At 41.1% G+C, this 26,210-nt stretch overlaps 1 protein-coding gene across 2 annotated transcripts in view; it reads left to right on the forward strand.

Moving 5' to 3' along the window:
* The window catches only part of NKAIN3 (sodium/potassium transporting ATPase interacting 3), a 551,158-nt gene that overhangs the window by 520,499 nt on the left and 4,449 nt on the right, over nt 1-26,210 (forward strand). The window contains exon 6 of one of the 2 annotated variants that reach the window (XM_037058618.1): nt 16,270-16,339. The exons of the other annotated variant lie outside the window; for it this stretch is intronic. Within the exon in view, the coding sequence (XP_036914513.1) occupies nt 16,270-16,339 (70 nt within the window). The remainder of the gene's footprint in view (nt 1-16,269; nt 16,340-26,210) is intronic. 2 annotated transcript variants of the gene reach the window in all.

Raw genomic sequence — 26,210 nt, forward strand, 5'->3', positions numbered from 1 at the left:
AATTTATTGCTTCTGGTGTCCTTGCAATGAGTATCTGTCTTCATGCCCTAAAGGCCATGTTATTTCAGAAAGTTACAGCTCTTAAAATTGTTCTGTAATAAAAGCAAGTGCCACTAATTCTAAGTAAAATGAGCCTTCCTGATAAGACCAGCTGTGAATGCTGAAGGAGGAGAAGAAGAAGGGGGAAGGAAAGGGGGAGAGGGAGGAGGAGAAGAAGACAGAAACTTCAGCAACAGGAGTCTGTAGTGCACACTGCACACAGATAACCTTTTTCAGGTGTCGCTGCACATTTTCGATGCCCATGAAGAAAAAACATTCTATTCATAGCTACTCTGGGTTGAAATCACTATGCAATTTCTTCAAGTGACAAATTTTCTTCAAACCTGTGTTTTCTTAAGCCTTAAGTGCTAAACAGGACTTTCAGTATTCATTTTAAAGTCCAGTAAATTTTAATAACTGCTTCTTCAGAATTTCTTGTTTCTTTTTACTGTGATAAAATATACATAATGTAAAATTAATCTTTTGAACATTTTTAAGTGTGCAATTAAATAGCATTAAGTGCACTCAAAATTTGTACAAGCATCAGCACTGTCCACTTCTTCCTGAACAAAAGCTCTGTGACCCTGAACCAGGACTTCTCAGGCCCCTCTCCACATCCCTGAAGTTCCTGTTCGCCTGTGTGTATTTACCAACTCTGGGCACCTCGGATGATGGCCTTCTACAGTGTTTGTCCTTTTGTGTATAACTCATCTCACAGAGGCCATCTGTGGTTTCAGAGTTCTGAAACAGCTGCATGTACTGAACAGTATTCTATTGAACTTTCAGTAACATTATGATCTACTTAAACTCAATCATCTAAATATTTTCTTTGAGAGTATACAACTTTAATGAACTTTCCCCATGTCTTTCAACTTAAAAATCACAAGTGCAAATTTAATGACCCCATTCAAATTGTGAATTGGTTTTACAACGTGAATCTGCCAGGTCTAACGTAATCTCTCTGATTATGTTAAGAATCAGAAAGATTTTACATAGCAGGTAAACACAGATTATCCCAATGATTACAAGGCCCTAATCTGTACTTCATAAAAAAGAATATTAAAATTGTGGAACTGGCTTACTTTGTTCTATTATCAGCTCCCTGTGTTGAAAATGCATTTCTCCAATAAATAAGCATCTCAAACAATCCGTGGTCACTACATGTTTGGGGATTTTCAGCTGGGAAGCAGAGCCTAAATTTCAAGGGGATTCTAACTTCCACTATTTTAACAAATTTAACAGCTTTTTTTAATAGTTGGTGGAACAAGATGCAATCTCCTTCTACACCCTTCAAATGTGACTAATTCAGCAGCCTACAACACAAGGACTCAAATGACAAACCCAGCAAAGCCATCATTTAGAATTAAAGGACAGATAAAGGGCTTCCCAGACAAGAAAAAGCTAAAGGAGTTCATCATCACCAAATCAGTATTATGTGTAATGTCAAAAGGTTTTCTTTAAGAAGATCGAAAATATGAACAATAAAATGTCAATAAATGCATATTTATTGGCAAGTGATTCTAAAAAGCAAAACGAACAAACAAGCAGAACAGAAACAGAATCATAGATACAGAAACCATTTTGATGGTTGCCAGATGGGAGAGAGGCCAGGGGGATGGGTGAAAAAGGTGAAGGGATTAAGAAGGATAAATTGGTTGTTACTGAATAGTCATGGGGATGTAAAGTACAGCATGGGGAATAGAGTAGCCAAAGACCATATATGCATGACCCATGGACATGGACAATAGTGTGGGGATTGCCTCAGGTAGTGGAAGGTGGGGCTGGGTAGAAGGGGGCGAAGTGGAAAAAACTGGGACAACTATAATAGCATAAACAATAAAATATAATTTGTAATAAAATTATAATATATAATTTGATAAAATTCAGTAACATTAAATATATAGTTCTAGATAAATAAAATGAATCAACATATTCTTAGGTGAGGATTTAAAAAAGATTTGAGTAGAAAGAAGAATTTACTCCTATTAAGAGTTTCTTTTTGGTTGGTTTTACACTTAGTAACTCTTCAAAACATTTTAATATCTTCCATGTGCCTCAAAGATACTTATCATCCTGCTTTTCAACACCTTGTTGACATTCTGTTTGCTTCTTCCAACCACATTGGCTCAGAATTCTGTTCTTTCTGCATTCTAGATATGTTGTCAATCCTCATAGACATTTAAATGTTTGATTGGATTCTGCATTTCTCTCATATCTCTTCTTGTTCTGAAGTCAGTGACCTGGTCAGATCCAAAAGTATTTACAGTCTACATCTAGCCTAGTAGTGCTTAATTTTAGTAGTGTTTAAACAAGCTTAAATAACCAATCTTTTACTGATTAATTCATTCACTTATTCAAGATGCAGTTATCGAAAGACGTTTATGTGTTAGACCACAAGGGTACAGACAAAATAAGACTTGGTCCCTTTCCCAGGAGACCTTACGCTCTATTAAGTGAGCCAAGCATGTAAATAACTACAGAAGAAGGGAGTGCAGATAATGGGCTGTGCAAAGTGAATTGGGTGCACAGAAAAAGTAAGCAGAGGCTGACTGTGTCTCCGGACACCAAGCATGGCTGCTCAGAGTCTGTGAACATGGTCTTATATGAAGAACATGTGATCACACTAGAAAGAACAAAAAAATGCATTTTAAATACTGGGGGAAATGTGTCAAAAGAGCTTGGGAAAACCATGGAATATTCAGAAGGCCTGAGAGAAGCTTGGATTACACAAGAAGTAATGAGTCATGGTATGCTCGGTTCACTAAATGAGTGGTGAGATCAGTCTTTCAGGGACCTTGGGTTCTGTCCTACAACACTGGTTCCCAACCTATTTCATGTCTTGGCCCTCACAGAGAGCTAACATTCATAAAGCGCTCTGTGGTGAATACATTACTTTTTTCCCAGCAAGAACTGACTGGCACAGAGGGCTAGTTACCCTAAGCCTCACACACACACACACACACACACACACACACACACACCAACAAAAACACACAAACACCAGGGAATGAGGGACTCCATATCTTGCTGCATCTGTACCCACTCAGGTCACAGCAGTTGGGTTGCTTTGCTAGATCATGTGGAGTCAATGAATGGATTTAATCTTGGGAAGAATATGGTAGATTCAATTTTCTTTGACTAGTAATTCACAGAAAAGGAAAAATGTAGTAGTGATCTCAGAAGAAATAGTATTTTTTGGATGAAGATTGTAATAGGAAAGGGAACTCCAAAAGTAATAATAGAGGCCATTAAAAAATAAAATAATAGTCAAAGAGGAAATATATGAAATTGTAGAAGCAAACAGTAAAAAAGGAATTATATATAGGAAAATTTCGAAGTGTTTGTCGCTTGATTTATAGAGCAAAGTAAAACATTGGCTATATTTAACTGAGAATGATACAAATGTATTGGGGAAAACAACTGGATAACCAAGAAAAAATGTATTACATAGGTGGAAAGTTATAACTATTGAGACAAATTCATAGAACTGGTTTTAGCGCTTACCTTTCTATTATTTTTCCTCCGAGCCATGCCATTCTGGTTTATTGACCCTGAAGAGATTTTTTATAAATTTATTATTCCACTATTTAAGTATTATCCACTGTTAGAAAATTTTAAGTGGGAAAAAAGTGTCAGCACTGATTATGGGAACATTTGATTCCAGAGATCTGAACCCACGAGAGGAACAAAAGCTGGAAATGTTGCCAAATAAAAATGAAAAGGGAGTTGTGTTCATGATTTCTTTTAAATCTTGTTTTTTCCAGAATAAAATGTTCTTCCTAATAGGCCCAGCAGTAGGGACAAAATGGCCTTCAGCCACCAGTGATCCTGAACAGGCTAACTGAAAAATTACAAAAACTTTCAAAGGCAAGCTGTAGCTGACAACAGCTGTTCCATCCAATCACTGATGAGGATTAACTGAAGGATTGATCTGCCACTGTAGGAAGAGGGAGCACAATTTGAATGGGTTTAAAATACCTGGGTAACTTTAAAGAGAATATAAAATGTACTGTAAAAGATGAGCAAAATAAGAAAGGGGCAGGGGGGGAACTAGCTACTTTCATGACAAATACGGGAAAATAGAAACTAAGACATGTGTGTGTGTTGAAGAGGTAGGATGGTGGGAACCACTATGTTACAAGTGTCCTTAGAAATGCGATATGACTTGCAATTCAGAGCCTGGAATACAGTCACAATAGTAGTTGCTTATCACCAAAGCACTCTGTAGGGACACTATACAAACCAATGCCTTCCCCCCCCCCCCCGATAAGAATCAAAGACGAAATACTAAAGGTAGTCCAGGGATCCTTGCGGAATAACTAGAATGGCCACATCACTGCATCTAAAAGAAGAGAACTGAAAACATTAGGGAAAAGGTGCACAAAGGGTGTGTATTACCTACAAAGAATCCTATGTAGTGGCTTAAAAGACCAAGGGGCGGGGGTGGGGGGGAGAGAGAGAGAGACATCTCCCCTCAGTGTTTGTGCTATTGTCGGGGGAAAGGAATAGAGAATAAAAGCAGTGCTGGTCAAAGTTAAACGAGTGGTGATGGGAGTGTCACACGTGCACTCAGCCTGGTCACACGCGCACTGGGTGAGTCACTGGCCCAGGACTCGATCCCCAGCACCAGCCCCGGACGGAGGGAGACCCCCGCTTCCACTTGACATTTAACCCCACACATTCTGCTTCCACTCAGCTTTATTTTCTCACTTGCGCTCATAAATGATGAAACTTCAGGCTTCGAAATGTGGCACACTGATCAATTTCCCCTCCTCCAAAGTAGCTACTCTTTCCCAATATGAGAAAATCCAACTAGACACAAATTCAATACAGGTTTCTCAAGGACAGACAGTCTTCTGGGAACCAGGGGGAAGGAAGTGCAGGAATTCTGGCAAATCATTGTTATCCTCAGCCAAACAAAGCTTTTGAAATTTTTGAAATCTATAGTTCATGGGAATGTGTTGTCAGAATAAGATAAATGTGTCAATAATATCAATAACAGCTTGCTGTTTGCTCTGTGCTTTTGTGTCCCCATACTCCAAGGTCATTAGCTCATCTAGACAGCCACACTCTGCGAGGCAGTCACTGTCCTCATTCTGTACACAGTACCCTGAGGTTTGTCCCAGCTCACATGGCCTAGAAGAAGTGGAACGAATATGTGATCCATCTTGGTCAGGTACCAAAGGCCAATACGGTTTCCCACATACAGTTGTGCCTTCCCAACAAGAACTAAATTCTTTATAAATAGGTAAAGAAAGAGATATTGATCACTCACTAAATTAATACCAGAATGTTCATGTTTAATTATTGAGAATATAAATTACTTGCACAATGTGGAGAAAAAGAATGGGCTAGCCCACTGAAATTTAAGTGAATATGGGAGTCCCATGTAATGTAATATACTCAATGATTTTGCTCCAAATCAATTGCCTTTGTTTTAACACAAAATTCTCAATATGCAAAGTTTATCATTAGAATAACAGAATCTCAGGATCCAATTCAAATACCACAAAATTGTGAAAACAAACCTTTCCCATCTGCTTCTCCCCCCCACACACAAACTGTGTTTAATTTTAACAACTGTAAAATTCGCTATGACCGTACAGTGAAACTGGAAGAATCCATCATTATTAAAATCAGGCTCAGGAACATGTAAGAGAATTTGATACGAGACAGATGTCATGGGTATGATTATAAAAAAGTAAAAATGTAACTTCCCATATTTTCACGAAACCAGACTTAGCATTTCTTCCTCATGGTAGCCACTTCCAGGAAAACTCAACCATGTCAACAATTTCTCAGCCGTATCAGGTGTTTGGTTCAAGAGGGTTGTCCTTGTCCCCGCACTGATTCTGAGGCCAAGGTGATGTAGTGATGCACGGTGTGCGGGGCAGGGCTGGCCACCCACATTTCCCCCATCTCTCCCGGTGGCAACCCCCGAGCTGGGGAGTGGCCCCCCACAGTCTCAGTGGTTGTTCTTGGCTGTCAGCTCTCCAGGTCAAGCTGCAGTGGGGCCTGGAGCCCCGGACCAACTCTGCTTCACACCTGTCTTCCAGATCACACAGGTGTCTCTTGTACCAATCCCGACTCAGAACCATACTGAGAGGGGAATTCAGGAAACACAACTCCAGCTGAGATAAATTGACACACGGCAAAATCACTATAATATGTAACCATAAAACTAAGGCATTGCTCATTTGAATGTATCCCATAGAATCTAAATGCCATAACAATTTAATAATCATTATCATACATTTAAAAAGATTTACAAACAGTTGGAACTGTAAATTGTGGGGTTTTTTTCTTTTTGAACTAATACTGCCATTACACTTCACCCATAGAACTATTTCCTAATGTCATATGTTTATTCTTAAGTTTTTAATCTATCATACATTTCTTAAATGAGAAATTATTTATAAATTACAATTTCATTTTTAATAAATAAAGCTTGTTAATTCTGTAACCCAGTTATCAACCTTAAATCTTAAATTAGGAATTCTCATGGTTTGCTCTTCTTCAAAATTGTCTGAACTAAACTTGAGCCTTTGCATCAAAAGCAGCATTTTGATTAAATTGCCAAGGTTTTATGGGGCTTGCTTTGAATCCATAGACGAGTTAATCTACAGATCAAGTTATATCTTTATAATACTGAGTTTCACCATCTATAAGTGTTTTTATGTTCTTCCATTTGCTTACAATATCTCTAATTTCTCTCAGTATATCTTTTTATATTCAGTTTAGAAGATCTGCAAGTATTTTTATTTAGTTTTATGGATAAAACTTAATTTTTTTCCTGTGACCAGATGTTGTGGTAAACTTTTTTCTTTGGATGAGTTTATAATGAATGTTGGCCCTTGAACACTCTGCACAGTTAAATATCTACTTCCAACTTTTGACTCCCCCAAAACTTAACTCCTAATAGCCTATCGTTGACCAGATGTCCTGCACAGATTGTCGATTAACAGATATTGTATGTGTTATATATATTATAAATGGTATTCTTACAATAGAGTAAGCTAGAGGAAATAAAATATTATTAAGAAAATCAGGCCTGGCTAATGTAGCTCAGTGGATTGAGCGCGGGCCTGTGAACCATACAATCGCGGTTCGATTCCCAGTCAGGGCACATGCCTGGGTTGCAGGCCAATTCCCAGCAGGGGACTCACGAGAGGCAACCATCCATTGACATTTCTCTCCTTCTCTCCTTCCCCTCCCCTCTAAAGATAAATAAATAAAGTCTAAAAAAAAAGAAAATCAAAAGAAAAAGAAAATACATTTACAGTTATATTTTAAAACATCAGCATATAATGGACCCACACAGTCCGCACCCATGTTGCTGCAAGGTCAGCTGTATAGTTATTGACCAGTGACATGACTGAGCAAACATAAATCCATTCATCCAGACATGTAATACATTTATGTTTGCTCACACATGTGGATAATTCCACTACTTGGAATTATAACCCCATCCAAATAAACACTTAAACAGAAAGTGAAACATTTCTAAGAAGGGCGCCTTTTAATGAAATGGAGAGTTTTGTTTCAATGAGCTCACGTGTTTGTGGGTGAATGCTAGTTATTGCTAGACTGAATAGGTCACCCAAGTTACCTTCAAATACTTGACCCTGATGTTGTGTCTACACGAACCTTGTTCGCAGGAAAACCAATGTGAGAGTGAGAGACATTTGGTTACAGCAGTCTTGCTCAATCATTGCAGCTCCCTGTGTTCCCGGTAAGCTTTGGGGGCTTGTGTTGTGCCCAGCACTGTTCTGGCAGAGAAAAAAATCAGAAAAGCTCAAACAAAACTTCTCATGTGATAAAGCTGAAATTGTCGTGGAGGAGTNATACTTGACCCTGATGTTGTGTCTACACGGTCCATCCCATGGACCAGTTGGTCCATCCCAACTGGACCATGCCCTCTGAAAGGAAAACCAATGTGAGAGTGAGAGAAAACCAATGTGAAAACCAATGTGAGAGTGAGAGACATTTGGTTACAGCAGTCTTGCTCAATCATTGCAGCTCCCTGTGTTCCCGGTAAGCTTTGGGGGCTTGTGTTGTGCCCAGCACTGTTCTGGCAGAGAAAAAAATCAGAAAAGCTCAAACAAAACTTCTCATGTGATAAAGCTGAAATTGTCGTGGAGGAGTCAGACAACAAATGAGATTTTTAAAGTAAAATATATAGTATGCTAAAGAGTGGTGAGTACGAGAGAGAAAAATGAAGCAGGGAAGGAGAAAGGAGAAGTAGGAGGAGTGAAATTACAGATCAAGTGGCTGAGATTTAGGTTAAAAAGTGCACAATGATGTATTATGAAAAATTATTTTGAACGTACTACAGCTAATAAATCAGGTAGGTGCTCCAATTATTTTGGAAACAAAAAATCAGAAACTAGCCACATTGTCCTGAGTAGCTATTATTTTGTCATTACAGAAGATTAAAACTGCCACCTTGGTTAAGGCCCTGGAGGACACTCCCCCAGGGTAGTGTGCCAAGATAACTTTTCTGAGTGGCCGAGGTTAATGCCTTTCCTTGCAAAATGGAGAGAATACAAATGTGGAAGAGAATGAGGGAACCAAGAACCAGAAGGGACACACGGACTTTCTCAGGACACATAAATTATGAAATGAAGGCCCTTGGAATTAACTCCTTTAAACTATGCGCACCTACACACCATTTGGGGAGTGTGCACACACAGCCGGGGCGTACCTTCCCCAGGCTGAAAACCACTGCCATCTACAGCCTCCCCCCTCTCTTCCCAGTACAAGGAGGGGCTAGGAGTCCTGGAGTTGCTTCCAGACCCTCCACACCCTCCCAGTGACAATTTTCAGTGTTTTCCAGATCAAACTGTCATGAGGGACAATTGAGTGCTATCAGTCCTGGGACTGAGGGGAGCAAGACAGAATAAGAGAGTCCATTTTGCGTGAATGTTACCATACAGAAGAGGCAAAATTGTTGGAAAGCTGTGATCCGGACAACCTGACCTACAGGACTAGAAACTCTGCCCTTGCACAGGAGAACTTTTCCTGGAGCATCTCCTTGGTCCCATGTGCTTCCCTTCTTCAATTTCCTGTGCATTCTAAAAGGTGGAGATCTTAAACTTTCAGCATGATAAAGAGAACAGCAATGAACAGCCATAAAACTTGCACTTGGGTATCATCTGCCGTGTGAATGGCCCTTAGGGTTCCCGAAGTGCTCATGGGAAAGCAGCAACACAGCCCCAACCACCCTCTCTGGGCAGCAAGGGTATTTCGGGGCACTGTCAAGTTCGCCGTGCCCAGTGCACCCATCACTGCGCTCCTGGAAACATCCCAACTGGACCATGCCCTCTGAAAGCCACAGAAACATCCCAATGGCCTGGACCATGCTCTCTGAAAGCCCAGATTCTTCCAGTCATAGCTCGTACCCTAGTAACATGGACACAGGTTAGTTGCCAGCCCTTTCTGTAATAACGAGTCTCTCCGAAAGCCCTCATTACCTGTGGGGTGCTGCAAAATCCTCCCTACAGGCTTTTACGGTCTCTCTGCATGAACTCAGTTGGTGTTGAGCCTCCACCCTGGTTTTTCTCTCAGGAAATCATATCACAGAACAAGCAAATCTCAAGGTAGCCCCAATACTTGAGTTATTTAAGACATCAACAATGCTTCCTTAAAACATTTTTGCTGGCAACTTGCAAAATAAATGTTTATTAGAACACTCTAATAACTACAGAACAGGAGCAACGATAGACAAGCAAGCAAATTCAGAGTAAGTATGTTAATTGGTCCCCATTGCCCTGAGTCTTTTCATTATTCTGAGCTGAAGGCAGTGTTCCAGGGGCTCGGTGTTCCTCAGTTCAGCGACAAGGCAGCATGCAACACAGCTGGATCAGAAATCAAACACCTCCAATCTGATTAGATATTCAGTGAACACACTGAAACCTGGGACAGAAGTGGTAGCTTGAGGGTTCACTGGGAAGGGCCTCAGGTTCTTGCTTTGGTGTATTAAGTCCATCAGGTTTGCAATATCTGAGTAAAGAATAGGGCCACTAGCACTGAGTTATCTATTGGAAACTTTATTGATGACCGGAAAGTTCCCTGTATTCAACTGGAACAGTTGCAATTGCTTGTGTATCTTTTACAAGTGAAAAATAAGTCTGTTTTTGTATGGTAGATGTTGCTTTAAATCCCAAGTAGCTTTGTAATTAATCCTTTCAGGTCAGTGAGAATCCTCATCAGGGTATTTGGTAACAAGTAGCATAAATTTCTTCCAAGAAGTTGCTTGGCTGAGCTGTTGGAAGCTGGCACAGGAAATACATTTGAAAGGATTGCAAACAGCGGGGGTTTCCTGGCTGCAGGCCCTCCCTGTGGGGTCTTTCATACTCACGCAGTTTCGGGAAATGAGTGAAGAGTAATGTTCTGTATAACTGACTTTTGTGCACAATTGGTGTAACCTCTTAATTGTGCTAAATCTTTCGTTCTAAATTTCAAGACTTGTTTTCAATTTTACTTTTCAGTTGCAGTTGACATATGATATTTGTTTCTGGTGTGCAACATAGCGATTAGACATTTATGTAACTTACACAATGAGCATCCCAATGAGTCTAGTGCCCATCTGGCACCGTACACAGTGACTACACTATTACTGACTGTATTCCCCATGCTATGCTTTACATCCCTGTGACTGTTTTTCTAATTGGCAGTTTGTACTTCTTAATCTCCTTCACCTTTTCAGTCGTCCTCGCACCCCTCTCCCACCTGACAATAATCAAGATTTAATAGCCAGAGAATATGGAATTCAACTTGATTTTCCTACAGGCCACCCAACAAGCCGTCCCCCAACCCCCACCGCACCCTGCCTGGGTGTTCTGTTTTCCCATCTCTTCCGTGGCCACTCTTGTGCCAAAGGTCCGTGTATGGTGGGTGCTTTCTTTCTAACTGTCCTTCCTGAGTACCTCTAAAATGCAACCGTGCCTTCTTTGTTACTTTTTGTGATTTATTGGAATTCATCTCCTTACCCTATGACTGGAGAAATCGCTTAATTCAGCACCTTGTCATCTCGCATCTTTTGCATTTAAGCGAGTTTTAGAATGCATAGTTGCTTTACTTCCTTAACAGTGAAGCATGACTACCTTCCTGCAAACTTCCAAGCTGAAGGACTTCCCTACTGAGTTGTTTTGAAGTCTTTTGTTGTCATCTTTTTAAAAAATGTCTTCAATATTTTTAAAGCACTTGACGTCGTTAAAAAAAGCTTTCAGAATCTGTAAACTTGCCCCCCATTTACACTTCAATTTCCCACTCTACTTGAATTGTCTTCCCACTCTGGCAAATGAGACGTGTTTGCATATGCATTAAAAAAAAACTCTTTTTTAAAATATTTAAACATCATGATCTCATGGACTTAGAAGTTTCTGTTGCCAAAAAAGCCACATTGTTGTGTCCCTTCCATAAGAGGTTCTTAATGTTCTCAGTTTCTTAATTGCCCACTTTTCAATGATTGCTCCTTAATTCCTCCTTTTAAAAATAGCATATTTTTATAGTCTTATCTGCTTCCAGAAGCTTGATAATGTAACTTTTACCAATACGTAATGTTTTGTTTTTAGATTTTTGCAAATTTTACATCACACTAGAATTCTGACATGCAGAGAAAATGTGGCTCATTCACAGTGCCGTCCACAGGGGTGACCACACGTCCTGGTTTGGTTGAAACAGTCTCCGTTTGCACCAGTTGCCCTGGCATACTATCTGGTTTAGATTTGGGGCTAGATTATTTAGTTTACGCATGAAGCTTTATTATGAATAGCTATATTAAGATGATCTAAGACAGCTAAACTGACAGTACTTCAGGCTTCTGCACTAGTTTCCTCAAGGTGTGTGAGATGTTAATGCAATGAGTAGAATTCTCTTTTTAGAGCATAGTTAAATCTGTGAGAAGACCCACACCACCACCCTCTTCTTCCCAAATCTTTAAGTGAACAATGTAATTAGCACCTTCCCTTCAAGCACAGTGGGTAGGACAATGGATTAAAAAGGTAGAAACCAGGACAGGGTGGCAGAGATGGCTAATTCTTTCCTGCGTCCAGTGGAGGTGGGGGAAGTGCTGGAAGCTTAGGCTCCTACCCGCATCCCAATGGCCCAGACCAGGGCTGGTATGTGGGTCAGTGGAGGGCACTGGGCTGCCTCCAACCAACCGTGGGAGGGAATTTCTCACAGAGCTAAAACCCCAATGGTAAACACAATATTTTACCAGTTCACCAGATGCTTGCAGCAGAAAACCAATGAACTTTTCAAATATGGATTGATTTTTTAATCCAATTCATAGAATCAAAGTAAAACTTTTTGATATTCATTCTGTCTAGGCTAACACTTCTAATTTTACTTTAAATGGTGTGCTAATTCAGTTAAGAAGTGAATACTAAAGATAAAATCATTTATTTTGTGATCCTAATACAAATTTTAGTGGAGCATGATATTGTGGGTTTAAAAAAACATAGACTTCCTATTAAATTAAGAATTTGTGAAACAAAAAAATGCATCTGGAATTCAGGTGCACAGGTAATTTATAATTGATTCCCAATAAAGCTGTATGCAATATTAGAACAATGAAAATAGAAACTCAAGTTTTCAAGATTTATATCTATCTATACACGCATGCATGCTAAGGTAAAATAAAAATAAAATGAAATTTTTTCACCTTTTGGCTATTATGAATAATGCTGCTATAACACTGTGAACAAGTCTGTGCGGACACAGGTTTTCATTTCTCCTGGGTATACACTAGGAGTGAAAGGACTGGGTCCTCTGGCAGCGCTGTGTTTAACCAGAGGCACTGCCTCTGTTCCCGAGTTGCTGCACCATCTCCACTCCCACCAGCAGCGTGTGAGGTTCTAACTTCTCCACTTCTTCACCAACATTTGTTATTATCTGGTTTTTGTTCTTTGAAACCTGGCTTAGTGGGGAAAAGGTCGAGCTTCACTGCGGTTTTGATTTGCATTTCCCTGGGAATACTTTTGTAATGAGGTTGGTGCTGAAAACAAACAAAAAGGCCTTTGGGATGAGAAAATGCACTTACTCTCTTTGCTTCTCTCCTTCAGTCAGAGTTGGGAACACTTCAGCCTTAAAGAACTCGTTGGTGAATTAATCTGAGTTTCCTACGATGGCTGTGAGCACTTTTATAAGGAAGACTTCTCCATGTTAGTTGCTTGGTATTCGAGATCAGATGAAAAATTTAAGTTGAATTATTCAACTAATGAAGCATCCTCAAAATCATCTTTTGCAGCTTTTAGTAAATGGCAATAATTGAAAGCTTGGGAGAAGGAGAACCTACAAATCCATGCTCATGAAAGCAGGAGAACTGGACACGTGAAATAATGAGAACTCAAATGTTACACAAGATTCCATTGCCAATTTTATAATTCTCTTTGAAATAGTTATCTTGACTCAAGAAGAGATTCTATCCTGCATCAGAATAGAAAGAAACTGATTTGTGATAAGGTCTAAAAATTTTGCAGCTATATTTGGTGAAAAGAATAATAAATAGATATAATTTATGTTTTTTCTCATAAAGCTTTTGGCAAAGAAAGGTACACTGAATGGAAGTAAAATAACAGTGCCTGGGAAAGTATTTAGGCTAAACTACATTATATATATGCGTGTGTGCATATATATATATATATATATATATATATATACACACATATATATATATNGGGCTAAACTACATTATATATGTGTGTGTGTGTGTGTGTGTGCATATATATATATATATATATATATATGGACTTTCTGGAAAAAGTCCAGCCATTGTTAGTATAACAAGAATGGCTGGATGACTTCATTGTACTGGCCAGTGGGAACGGTAGACACCATTGAATGAGCCTGTGTACTTGTGGCCATCGCATTAAAAATGACTGAGTGAGTAGAGCAACCAATCTGCATCAAATTTTGCATTAAGCTTGAACATTTCTCCATGGAAACTATATGGATGATTCAGAAGGCCAGAGCTATGGGCAACTAGTGATTGGCAGCTTCTTCATGACAACACTCCTACTCATGCCTCACATCTCATGCAGAGTCTTTTGGTGAAACATCAAATCCCGCAGGTGACTCAGCACCCACTCCAGCCCAGATTTGGTGCTCTGTGCCTTCTGGTTTTTCCCAAAACTAAAATCAGCTTTGAAAGGGAAGAGATTTCAGAGCATGGATGAGATTCAGGAAAATATGACAGGCAGCTAATGGCAATTGGGAGAGCTCTGTGAGGTCCCAAGGTGCCTACTTTGAAGGAAACTGAGGTGTCGTTGTCTTCTGTACAATGTTTCTTGTATCTTCTTCGATAAATGTCTCTATTTTTCATATTACATGGCTGGATACCTTCTGGGCAGACCATATATATATGGTCTCCATTCTTTAGCAAACTTACTTTTTTATCTATTTGGAAAATATTTCCTCAATTAAAGATACTATGATTTACAGTTCATTAAGGTATCAATAATTTTAAATTTAATAATCATAAAAACAAATTTTGAATAATATTATAAATAAATTTATGAAAATAGAACCATATTGACAAATATATTATATGTATATCCTTCCCTAAAAATGCCGGTGATATGGTGGATGAAAGGCATGGATGGCTAAGGAGCAGACTCAACAGCTACATGAATCTATACCCAAAGTAATGATTTTGTTAATGTTGCATTTTAATGTTCAAATCATCAATGAAAATTCTGTTTTTATTTTGGCTTAAAGCATACATATATATCCTCCCTTTATTTTTATAATTTTATTTTGGATATAATTTTTAGCTCAACCATCTTATTCACAAATTTACATATTTATAAAAGTGTTTATTTTTAACACCCCCTTTAATTTTTGAATGTGTCTTTGTCAATGATACACTCATTCAACTTTTAGTCAGTGTTATCTTCCTTCTAAATTCTCACCCATTGGTCAGCAGAGTGAAGGAACAAATGTTTGATTAAATATCTAACCTGATCAAAAATAAAAATAATTAAAACAACCATGGTCTAATCTGGCCCTTTAAGTGGCCCCTTTACGCACTGCTTACTCTCCCCAGGGAAAATCTTTTCAGCCCCTTTATTTGACTCCCCTCTCACTGCTTCTCGCCCAGGGTAGTGTCCAGTACTGGTAGGGAAAAGATCAGCTTCAGGCTTCTCTGGTCTCCAGGGTGATGATCTGGAGATGGTTCTTTCAGCTTGGTTGTTATGTACCCCATGGGACTCCAAGGCTTCTGTCCACACGGTGATCTGGTGAAGCTTTGATTGACCTGGTCTTACCCCTGCTTCTCCAGCAGATGCAGAGGAGAGAGCAGGTCAGGGATTGAGAAGAGTGGCTAGAAGCTTAAGTGGATCATGGAGTCGAGCTTCTAGGCTAAGTCATCTCTTCTCTAAATCAGTGTTCACTGAAATGCCTGTGTTGAGCTGAGGATATAATATATCCTTCTCATACTGTGAACCTACACACACACACGCACACACACACAAGTCCAGTGTCCCTATAGGCTGATGTACCTGCTAATGTTAAAGTGCCATAATAAAACCAAAGCTTGGTATAAGGTAATTAATATTGTAACGGACCCCCAAAATGGAGAAAATAAACTAAGATTAGCTTTGGACATTAGGGTTGGAAAAGAAAGACAGAGGCTGTGATCAAGACAGGAAAAACTTAGAATGACTATCGCCCAGAACAGTGATTCTGTACAGGCTATGAGACAAGTGTGGCACTACCAGAGAGGAGATAAAACCTTCTTTGCAACAGGCAGACGCCCATTTGTCAGGGAAGGTCTGGGGACAGAAAGCATGGACATAGATTATGTGACTTCTCCAAGGTCTTTCTAATGATGCAATAAATATTCTTAAGAATAAAAATGGATCCTAGCAATAAAATCAGAAGATATGTCTTTTGATATATAGAGGAAAAATGCATAGCTGTATGCCTAAGGACAAACTCATTATTTTAAATCTAAGGTTATCTAATGTGACTTCATTTTTCACTAAAACCAATAACAACTGTGATTTTTAGTCCCTAAGATGCCAACTTCTTTGTATTCCTGAAAATTTTCCCATTTTTGACCATCAATAATATTTTGAGCTGCCCTTTATAGTAAACACGTGTTTTTCCATTTTGCGATAGGCAGACATTTTTGTTCGTATTATTTGTGTGTGTTCTATTTTAAACACCTACTGTGATGTGTGCTTTACCTACACCTTTATTCACATTGGGCTGTTATATTTCCAGTTGATTTCATAGGCGGACTTGACGCGCACTCCTACTACCAGGATCATGTTGAGTTAAAGCCAGTTAACCTGTAAGTAAAGGTGTCATGAGATGGAAAACATTAATCCTTCTAACTTGGTCAAAACTAACGAGAACAAACTGACCTGCTACTACTAATCATTGGTTTAATTTTCCACTCATATTTAAAACACACCTTTCACCTGTAACCCAACATCACCATTATTATTCATTCTAAAAAGTATTTGAAATGGGTAACATGATTTATATTTCTAAAATGCTATATATTTTTTTCATCAGTACCTGATTGCCAATTAGGAAAATGAGAAATTATTTAGCCTACCAGAAAGAGACAAAATCTGTATCTTAGGAGCAGCATGGCTGGGGGAAAAGGGAGAAGGGTCAGGTTAGAATCCGGGCTCCACGTGTGTAGTCTCAGGAGCCTTCCTTGGCATCTCTGAGCCTTGGTTCTCTCACCTGTAATGTGGTTTCATTGCCCAAGAGGCAAAATCCCCCTTTCTGGGACCCCAAGGAGATTCTTGCTCCGTTAGGTGATGCAAAGCCAGATACAAAACCAAAAGTGAGCATTAATAGCATAAGCTTTCTTTGGTGACTCAATGGCCAGAGAATGGAGAAGTGGCAGACAAGTAGCTCTCAGATCAACCTTGCCTGGGTTTGGGACTAGAAGCTGTGGATATAGGAGGGCAGAAACAAAGGGGTGGCCTAGGCAGATAAGGGGGAATGGGTGGTAGTCCTCTCAGAAACAGGGTCATGGCTTTTGTGTGTGTGTGTGTGTGTGTTTCTATGGTCCCCTCCAGTTGTCATTATAGTGATGGTCAACTGTCCTGGTGCTGGGTGTGCCATTTAGTTATAAATTACAAAGAGGTTTGAGGTCTTCTGGAAGGCCAAATCCATGGCCATCTTGGTCTAGGCTGGTGTTAACTGACTCCTTCTATTAACCACAGGCCAAACTCTCAGAGATAAACAGAATTGAGGCAAGGTAAGGCTCTAGCCAGGTCACATAGGTGCACTGAGGGAGCACTGTTTCATAAGAGAGGACAGAGGATGGATTGTATGGGATAAAGCATGAATACATATGGAAAGCTCCCTACGACTGTGTCCAGTACTCAAATATTGGACTAACCCTTGCTACAGGACATGGAAGGAAGTCAACAACTACAACAAAAGCCTCCTCAAACTGGGCTGATTTCAGTTGAGTATAAGGAAGAAATCATAGTCGCCTGCTTGATAACTTGCTAGAAAACAAGGAAATAGTTACAGTGACTCCACTCCTAGAAAACTCTACCTAGCAAATAGACAGCTGTATAAAATAACAGCTATCTTGTGTTAAGCCTTTACATATATTATCTCACATAATCCTCATGGAAGTACTATGATGCACTAATGTACTATTTTGTCCCTACTTCACAAGGAAGGAAACTGAGGTTCATAGACATTAGATAACTTTCCCAAAGTCCCACCAGTAGTAAGTGGATGAACTGAAATCTCTCCTGGATGGTAGTGAGCTATCACCAAGCCTGATATTGTGGACTTGCTCTGGTGACCTTCTGATTATGTCAGCCCAATGTCCCATAATTCCATGGCAGTAGAGGAAAGTATGTAAAACAGTCCATGGTGTAAGAAACCGTATGAAAGTCTTCACGTGCTGCCTCTTGGCCGTGGTGGTTTTTCCCAAGTCTGCAGCCCTCAGCTCTCTTTTGGGGACTGCAGCCCCGAGAAGCCTCCTCCGCCTCTCCAGGCTGAGTTCATTGTATTCTGGCAGAATGACCTGAAGGAAACGTACCCCATAAATCAGCACTGTACTTGTCACATGATAGATGTTGAAATAAATGTTGGGTTTTTTAAAGCAAATTCAATTTGGAAAAATATTCACCCTGCATAACACTCCGGGACAAAGCAGTCACCACCTCACTGTTCATACTACCAAGTGATCATAAAGGGCGTACTCCAAAGGCTGATATTTGTGGATCTGGGGAACTTGGCCAGGACTGAGACAATAATAAAGATGATCAGTGCATTGGAAGGGAAAAACCAAAGTAAAACAATGCCTGGTGGTGATGAGGAGAGTCTTGTACCTACTTGTAATGCAGTAAGAAGGTGATGAATGATTTCTTTCATCTCCACTGTGAAAAAAAATAACTCAGCAGAGAAACTGCAATATGGAAAAAATGTTGGTCAGACATATGAAGATCTTTCTTTTAAGGAAAGTTGTTAAAAACTGCAGCTGATTAATGTTGATCCAGAATCTCCTTTCTTGAACGACAAATGCGCATCCATGTAGCTCGAAGAGTGTTCTCTGTCGTGGCCCAGAGGCAAGTGACTGCCATCTATGTTTCCTAAGGTCCATTCCTTCTCTGTGCATCAGGAACACATAAAATAGCCTGTTAAGATGACCTAAAAGGCTTCGATCGACTCCACTACCTCCTCAGACGGCTTTCTCAACCACCCAGCTCACTGCTGAACCGTCACACTTTTTAGCTGAATGTAGCATAAACTACAGGCTGCATAAAATAATGGAACAAGTTTATGCTTTGACAGATTATGCATATTATTATGTCAGATGAATATGGAATGCCTTTCAACCATGAAGGGAGCAGAAATCTGAAAGATCAAACTAAACCTGAATTAAAAATCATGATGCATGGAACAATTTCAGAGGTCAGTATGTGTGTCCCCCACAGGTATGCAAATATTGCCCAGTTTATCCAGTTGGCATCACTCAGCTGCTTGACTTCTTTTAACAAGGCCTTTATGTTGGATTCTGTTGTTCGCAGTTCAGTGGTGTCATATCACCACCCAGCAACAGACCGAGAAAAAGCCAGTCCTCGGTACTCGATTGTTAGAGAGGGGAGTGAACTCTGGTTTGTAACTTTCTTTCAATCTGTAATCTCCATAGAGGACAAAGCCACTTTTATGAGGAAGCCACTTTACTAAGGGGATCGGGAGAATCTTTAGCATATTCCCAGGCATGTGAGTGTGGATGGGTAACTTTCAGCGCTACGTGGGTAGGTACAGACAGAAAGCCCATTCACAGGCAATGCTGCAGACTTGTGCAGAAAGTCTTGGTTCTTGTGTTTGATTGTGTCATTGCTCATAGCCATGAAGTTTCTTTCCAGGGCCCGCAGTCAGAGTGTGTATACAGGGGGGTGGGTGATAGGATAGGAGTAAGGCAGTTCGCATATGAAATTAGTCTTTCATGCTTTCTCTCTCTTTACGGTAATGATATCAACCTATCAAGGACAACTGATTAAATAAATTGATTTAGTTCCATTTACATTTATTGATTATTTATAGAGTGCACATTAGACCCTGAGCTGGATGCTGCAGACATAAAAATGAATAATACTTGAGCTTTGACCTCCAGTGGCCAATGACCCAGAAGAAGAGACCTTCACAGAATATGCAGATGCAAAAAAAATGTCCCCACCTCAATCTTTTGCACAAGGGGGAATAAGGACTTCTCACTTGGGGAGAGAAGGCTTTACTGGGAGATGATGGCTGCACTGACTTTGGAAAGATGATGAGGAATTTGTCAAAAGCAGAAGAAAATGTGTGTCTTCTGCATAGAGGCTAATCTGCTTGGCCATTCTGTGAGAGGATAAAGAAATTTGTGACTATCCAATCTGGGGTTTGCCATAGATCTCCCATAAACTGAGCAAAGCTATGAGAAAGCGGGTGTTTAAGCAGGATAGGAATCTCGAAGGCTCTGGGTGGGGAGGCCCAGAGCTCCTCAGCAGCCATTGCCCCTCCATCTAAAGGCCCAGGGCTGTCTTGGCCCGGGGATACATGTGGCCCAGGGTGGCTGTGAATGTGGCCCAACCTGAAATTGTAAATTTACTTAAACCTTTATGAGATTTCTTTGTGATTACATGTTGCAATGTATTTAATGTGTGGCCCCAGACAGCTCTTCTTCCAGTGCGGCCCAGAGATGCCAAAAGGTTGGACACCCCTGGAACAATGTCAGTCTTTTTGTGTAAAACTATAGCAATGCTTTCAGTGACTGTCTTCTGGGGCTGGCTTGGGGATATGTGACAGCCTGTGCTAAGGGCCATCACCTTGCCACCACCTCCAGTAACGGGCTGGGACTCTCAACATAGCTACAACCTAGGTCTTCACCAGGATCTCCTCCATTTGCTGCCACCACACACTGATACCCAATTTAAGAGGAGGGTGTGGGAAGCCAGGGCTGCTCATTAGAGTTGTCATTAGAGCACACAGCCACGTGGTCAGCGGTGGCTTTGAAGGACCACCTACCCTGCAACTAGCTTATGGGGGAGACCCCAGTAGGGGAGGGCTGGCAAAAACAGATTTACAACTCAGGAAGAACAATAGCTTGGTTCAAACCCATGCAGCTCTGAAAGAGTCGCGGAACAGCAGGGAGCATCACTGTGAGCGGCTAAATTACTTTAAAGTTTGTCAAAATCAGCAAACTGAGTAGCAACTAGGTAGTGGGAAAACTATGCTTCATATACCAGCGATTCTTCACCTAGAAATAATTAGACCAAGGCAGTTTATCAAAGAAAGACAGCTGTGGAATTTCGGAACTGAGTTCCCCTGTAGAGGCAAAGAGACCCGGTGGCGCTGGAAATGTCCATGAGGACAGTGCCTGACTGCCATGCAGAAAGCGCTGGTGGGAAAAGCTTCTCCCGTCACTGTTAACCTATCTTTTGCTAAGGTTTCCAATGACCACTTGACTTTTTTCTGGTATCTGGACTTCTCTGATTACCTTTGCTAGAGGCTAATTTTTCTTCACACACACACACACACACACACACACATACACACACACAGCTAATGTTACACGTTCTGTGGCCACTGCTGAGTAAAGTCTCTGCTATTTCAGTGGTCCTCAACCTTTTTGGCACCAGGGACAGATTTCATGGAAGACAATTTTTCCATGCACCAGGGGATGAAGGATGGTTTCGGGATGATTCAAGGGCATGACATTCAAGCTCACCTCCTGTTGTACGGCCCAGTTCCGATTAGGTCTGGACCAGTGAGGGTCTGCAGCTCAGAGGCTGGGGGCCCTCTGCTGCATCTAAGCACTGGGAGGCACGCGAGGCTGGCCCTCATTCTAGGCGGCTCTGCAGTCAGCTCCCACGTGGACCTTCACTCCTGTCCTCTGCTCCAATAGTCCAGGCCCAGAGGAAATCGACCTCTGATGGCCAGCTGCTAGGCAGAGCCGGAGGTCGCCCTGTCCATCTGCTCTTTCCTAAGAACAGCTGTTTTGTCGCAGGGTCCCTGTAATTTGGTGTCAGGCCATTTTGCATTTATAGCATCTAGAGTAAAAATGAGAAGGGCAAATCAGGGCTGTGTGTGGAGGAGGCGAGGAGGTGAGAATGATGTGCTTTCCAACCCTGATTTAAACACCAGGAACCACCAGCGATGTATCAGCACACCCCAGCTGGAGGAGCCTGCCGTCTGCATCTAACCCATCATGCCTCCACCTCTTGACCAAGTGCCTAAACACTAATAAAACGATAGGTCTCTGTCTTTCCCCTGTTTCTGTTTGTCTTGACTGGCTTTCCCACTTCCACATTTATTTACCGGTGCTGTCTGTCCCCTGTCACATGCAGAGCAGGGTGTCTGTAACCTGCTCACGGCCAAACTGGCTCACTTTTCCCTTCACCGAGGGTGGAGTCCTGTTGCCTGGGGGCTTGCATCGGTCCCTGGAAATGGCAGGCACTTACGGCACATGAACTCTCTGGGCTGTCTCAAGGGTGCAGAGCGCCAGGACTGGAATGGACTCAGCTCCCTCCTGGTTATCCTGAAGGGAGAGGGGCCTCCCTGCACATGGCCTTACTTAGCACAAAGGGGGGCAGCTCTTAGGGCCCCAGCTTTGCCTAGCTGTGGAGTACTTTCCCTTTGTCACTGGTATTAGTAACTTTTGATCCATCATAGGAAAAGATTATACCATTTTAGGGACTATGTAAGAATGTACCCCATTGACTAGGTAGCAGTGAAATGGCTGTGTGTATATGGCTCATGAAGTTCAGTCTCATGACTGTACTAGTAGTTAAGTCAGGCACCACAGTCCTTCCTAGGCAGGAACGATGGCCCCAGTAGTGCAGCCGGCCACATGCGAGACGGTCTGCCATGACCAGTGGTCATTGGAACACGGAGACCTCAGTTGACGTGTGACCTCACACACTGTCCCCAGAGCCTTGTCCATCCTGGTCTGTTTTTCATGCTGCCACACGAAGCCCGTGAGGCCTTTTCCAAAGAGAGAAATCCTGGGTCCGAATGGGCTTCTCCAGGGAAGCGGTGGTTCCTGTCCTTTCCAGAATTCTCTTCTTGCACTTGTCATTGATGTCAGCGGCAAGGAGACAGATATGTGTAGTGGAGTGGTGGTCGAGAGCACTCCCCCACCAGAACAAGGAATCAGCATAAGTAAAAACTTCATTTTGTCCCATTTCTAAGGAAAGTATTCTCTGATGTTAAAACTTAAGGCAGTGAATATAAACCAAATTTTATGCTGCCTATATAGTTTTAAGTTTTATATTCACATCAAAAAATATTTATACTCTATGTTATGACAGGTTCTGGGAAGAAATGAGACACAAGAAGGAACATAAAAAACACAGAGAAAAGCACACACACACACACACTCAGGCACACATCAGAAGTGACACAGACTTGGAGAAGCAATAGAAAGAGACAATGACAGGCTTACCAAGAGACATGCTTTGAAATAACGTAACTGTCTCATTATTACATTAATTTTCCCTTGAGGGTAGGAATCTCAAGTAACTGCTAACATATCTGCAAAGATCTGCAGAAAGTGAAAAACCTGAAAAAAAGTGGTCTTAAGGATCCCCAAACTCAAACTCTTCTCTATTTAGGCTTATTGATCAATCAAAGCATCCCTAAAAGAGTGGCGACTAGATATTATGTGTCTCTGGATGTGGCACAATAAGAAGACACAGGACCACCTATGACTATCATGCCACAGAGTCAAGCCTGACCTTGGACTGGAAGTGTAGAAAACATAAGAATAACAGGATAAGTTAAATTTCCCCACAGAGAAGGGATCAGCCTAGTCTAGAGTGTGGGAACTAGTGTAGCGCAGGTGGAAATGAGGGAAGGGGAGTACCACTGATCCAAAGAGATTTGAGAGATGTATTAGTCACGCACAATATGTACACCTTCTTTGGATTCTGATTTCAACAAGCTGACTAATGAGATGTTTTTAGACAATTGGAGAAATGTAAATACGGACTAGATAGTAAAAGCTATTAAGAAATTGTTTCCTATTTTGACAGGTATGTTAATGAATGGGTAACAAAAGAAAAAAGAAATTCTCGTAAGTTGAGCAGTGTTTCTCAAACTCTGTGCTGTTAACTCTGGGCCAGATCTTGCTTTGTGGTCAGGGCTGCCCCATGCGCTTGGGAATATCTACCAGCATCGTTGCCTTCTCCCCACTAAATGCCCTCATTTAGTGGGGAGAAGGCATTTAGTGTGGAACCCCCCTCACACACACCTGGCCAAATGGCAATAACCAGCTGGTAAATGTCCCCTGGTTAAGAATCATTAGGTTAGAAAATCACAGAGATGTGTTGATGAATGAAGTGATATATAATGTCTGGACTTGCTTTTAAATACTCTAGCAAAAAAAATAGTTGTAGATAAATGAAACTTGATTAGCATAGTTTTTATTTCAGTCGAAGCTGGATGGTGAGTACATAGGGATTCACAATACCATTCTCTCTACTTCTATGTAGGTTTTATTTTTAAATATCAAGCTGTTGCTAAAGCCTAAGGCAGGATTGCTAATAGGTTCCTTTTAATGCCTTCTCTCAAAGTTGCTTCACTGTCTTCGTGGGAAACTCCTTGCAGGTGCATTTCCCAAAGCCTGGAGTATGCTCCAGAATTCCTACCTGGCATCGTAGGAACACACCCAGTCTACTTCACTGCTTTACCAACCCATGTTGCTAAAGCCCCAAGGCAGAAAATATTATCTATGAACAGAGCAGTGGATACCCAGAAGTTCCTCCAACCATTCACCAATACTATCCCTAACAAAGAGAGATACCTTCCCCTGCTGCCTTATCCCCATTGTAGAAAAGGTTCACCTGGTGGATGGATAAGTAAACTTAAGGACTCTGAATCTGCCTGCTAACTGGAGGGTTGTATAAAAGTACAAAAATTCCACCACCCTAATCTCATATTTGTATCCTTTAGTTCAAATCCCTGTTAATGGTGGTTGCCAGAGAGAAGGGGGATTAGGAGACTGGGTGAAAACGGGAGGGGGTTGGGGAGATGGGTGGAAAGGTGAAGGGATTAAGAAGTACAAGTTGGTATGTACAGAATAGTTATGGGGATGTAAAGTACAACATAGGGAATATAGTCAATAATATTGTAATAACTATGTATGGTGTCGGATGGGTACTAGTTTTATCAGGGTGATCACTTGGTAAGTTACATAATGTCCAATCTCTGGGTATTCGTCCAAAACTAATGTAATATTGTATGTCAATTGTGATTGAAAAATTTTTTTAAAGTTTTTTAAAAGATGGTGCAGATATATTACAAATTTTTTAAAAGGCAAAAAAAATTTATTTTAAACTAAAAAAAGCTGAAAAGGATGCACACTGGGCTACATCTTCCAGAATACAGAGAAATAAAAGCATGGGGGTATGGATAGGAAGAGAGGGAGAGAATGAAGGACTCTTGCTCCTAAGGTGTGCAGGACGGAACAGAATTTACAGGGAGAAACACTACCCAAAGGGAAACTGGAAAGCTGGACGTTTTCTCAGCTGTTTCGATTTATGACTAAAAGTCCATTCTACGCCATAGAGAGAGCGTCGCTGAACTGAGTTAATGGAAGACAATTGCTAGGTGGGGATATAGCATAGGTGTAAAACACAGTCTCTGCAGGTATGAGGCTCATAATTTAGTGGGAAGGAGGAGGTTCACTTCCCTGAGTGAGACAAGCAGAGCACAGTTAATGGTGAAGTGGCATGCCATTAGCTCCGCCTGGGGTTCAGCTGTTGGGTAAGAGTTGCTGTGAGCAGGATGAGAAAGCAAAGCGGCTGAGGTCAAAGCCAAAGTCTTGACAGAGAAGAAGAAATGTCAACTGAACCTCAAAGATAAATAAGATTTAGACTGCCTAAGAGAACAGAAGTATTCAATAAATATTTATTAAGTGCCAGCTATGTGGCTGACAGAGCGTTGAGGTTTGTATCGTGCAAAGGCGACTTTCTGGTATAAAATCAGGAATATGCACAGGATCTTTGTCAAACATGTAGGGACAAGAGTGACCGGGGATGACAGTGTGTGTTTCAGAGAAACTGAACCTATAGGATGTGTATAGAGGAAGGGAGGGGGGGAGACAGACAGACAGGCAGTGTTTGCAGAGACTGGCAAGTCTGAAACCGGCATGGAAAATTGGCAGACTAAGAGACCCACGAAAGAGCTCATGTTGGTGTCTTGAGTACCCAGGCAGAATTCCTTCTTCCCCAAGTGACCTCAGTCTTTGCTCTGAAGGCCTTCAATTGATTGAATAAAACCCACTCGCATTATGGTAGGAAACTGCTTTCTTCAAAGTCTACTGATTTAAAAGTTAATAGCATCTAAAAAAAATAAAAACCCCATCACAGTGACATCATACCGGTATTTGACCAAATATTTGGGTTCTGTGGTCCAGCCAAGCTGACACATAAAATGACCCATCGCAGGATGGGGTGTATGCAGGGATCAGTGGCCAGGTGGTGTGAAAGCCAGACCAGGACTCTTCTTGATCAGCCAACCAACACAATGCTGTAGGAAGATGAGGCGAAGGCTGTATGCTAGTGGATTGGAGACATACTACTACTCTGTCATCCTTACCTCACAGCAACCGAAGGCAGTACCTTCATAACACTCCTCAATCACTGTGTGGTGGGCACATTGAACCCAAGAAACCTGTTCTGCACTCTGATGGT

Source organism: Sturnira hondurensis, unplaced genomic scaffold, assembly GCF_014824575.4.
Source record: "Sturnira hondurensis isolate 20B ecotype Veracruz unplaced genomic scaffold, ASM1482457v3 Scaffold0010128, whole genome shotgun sequence".
NCBI lineage: Eukaryota > Metazoa > Chordata > Mammalia > Chiroptera > Phyllostomidae > Sturnira > Sturnira hondurensis.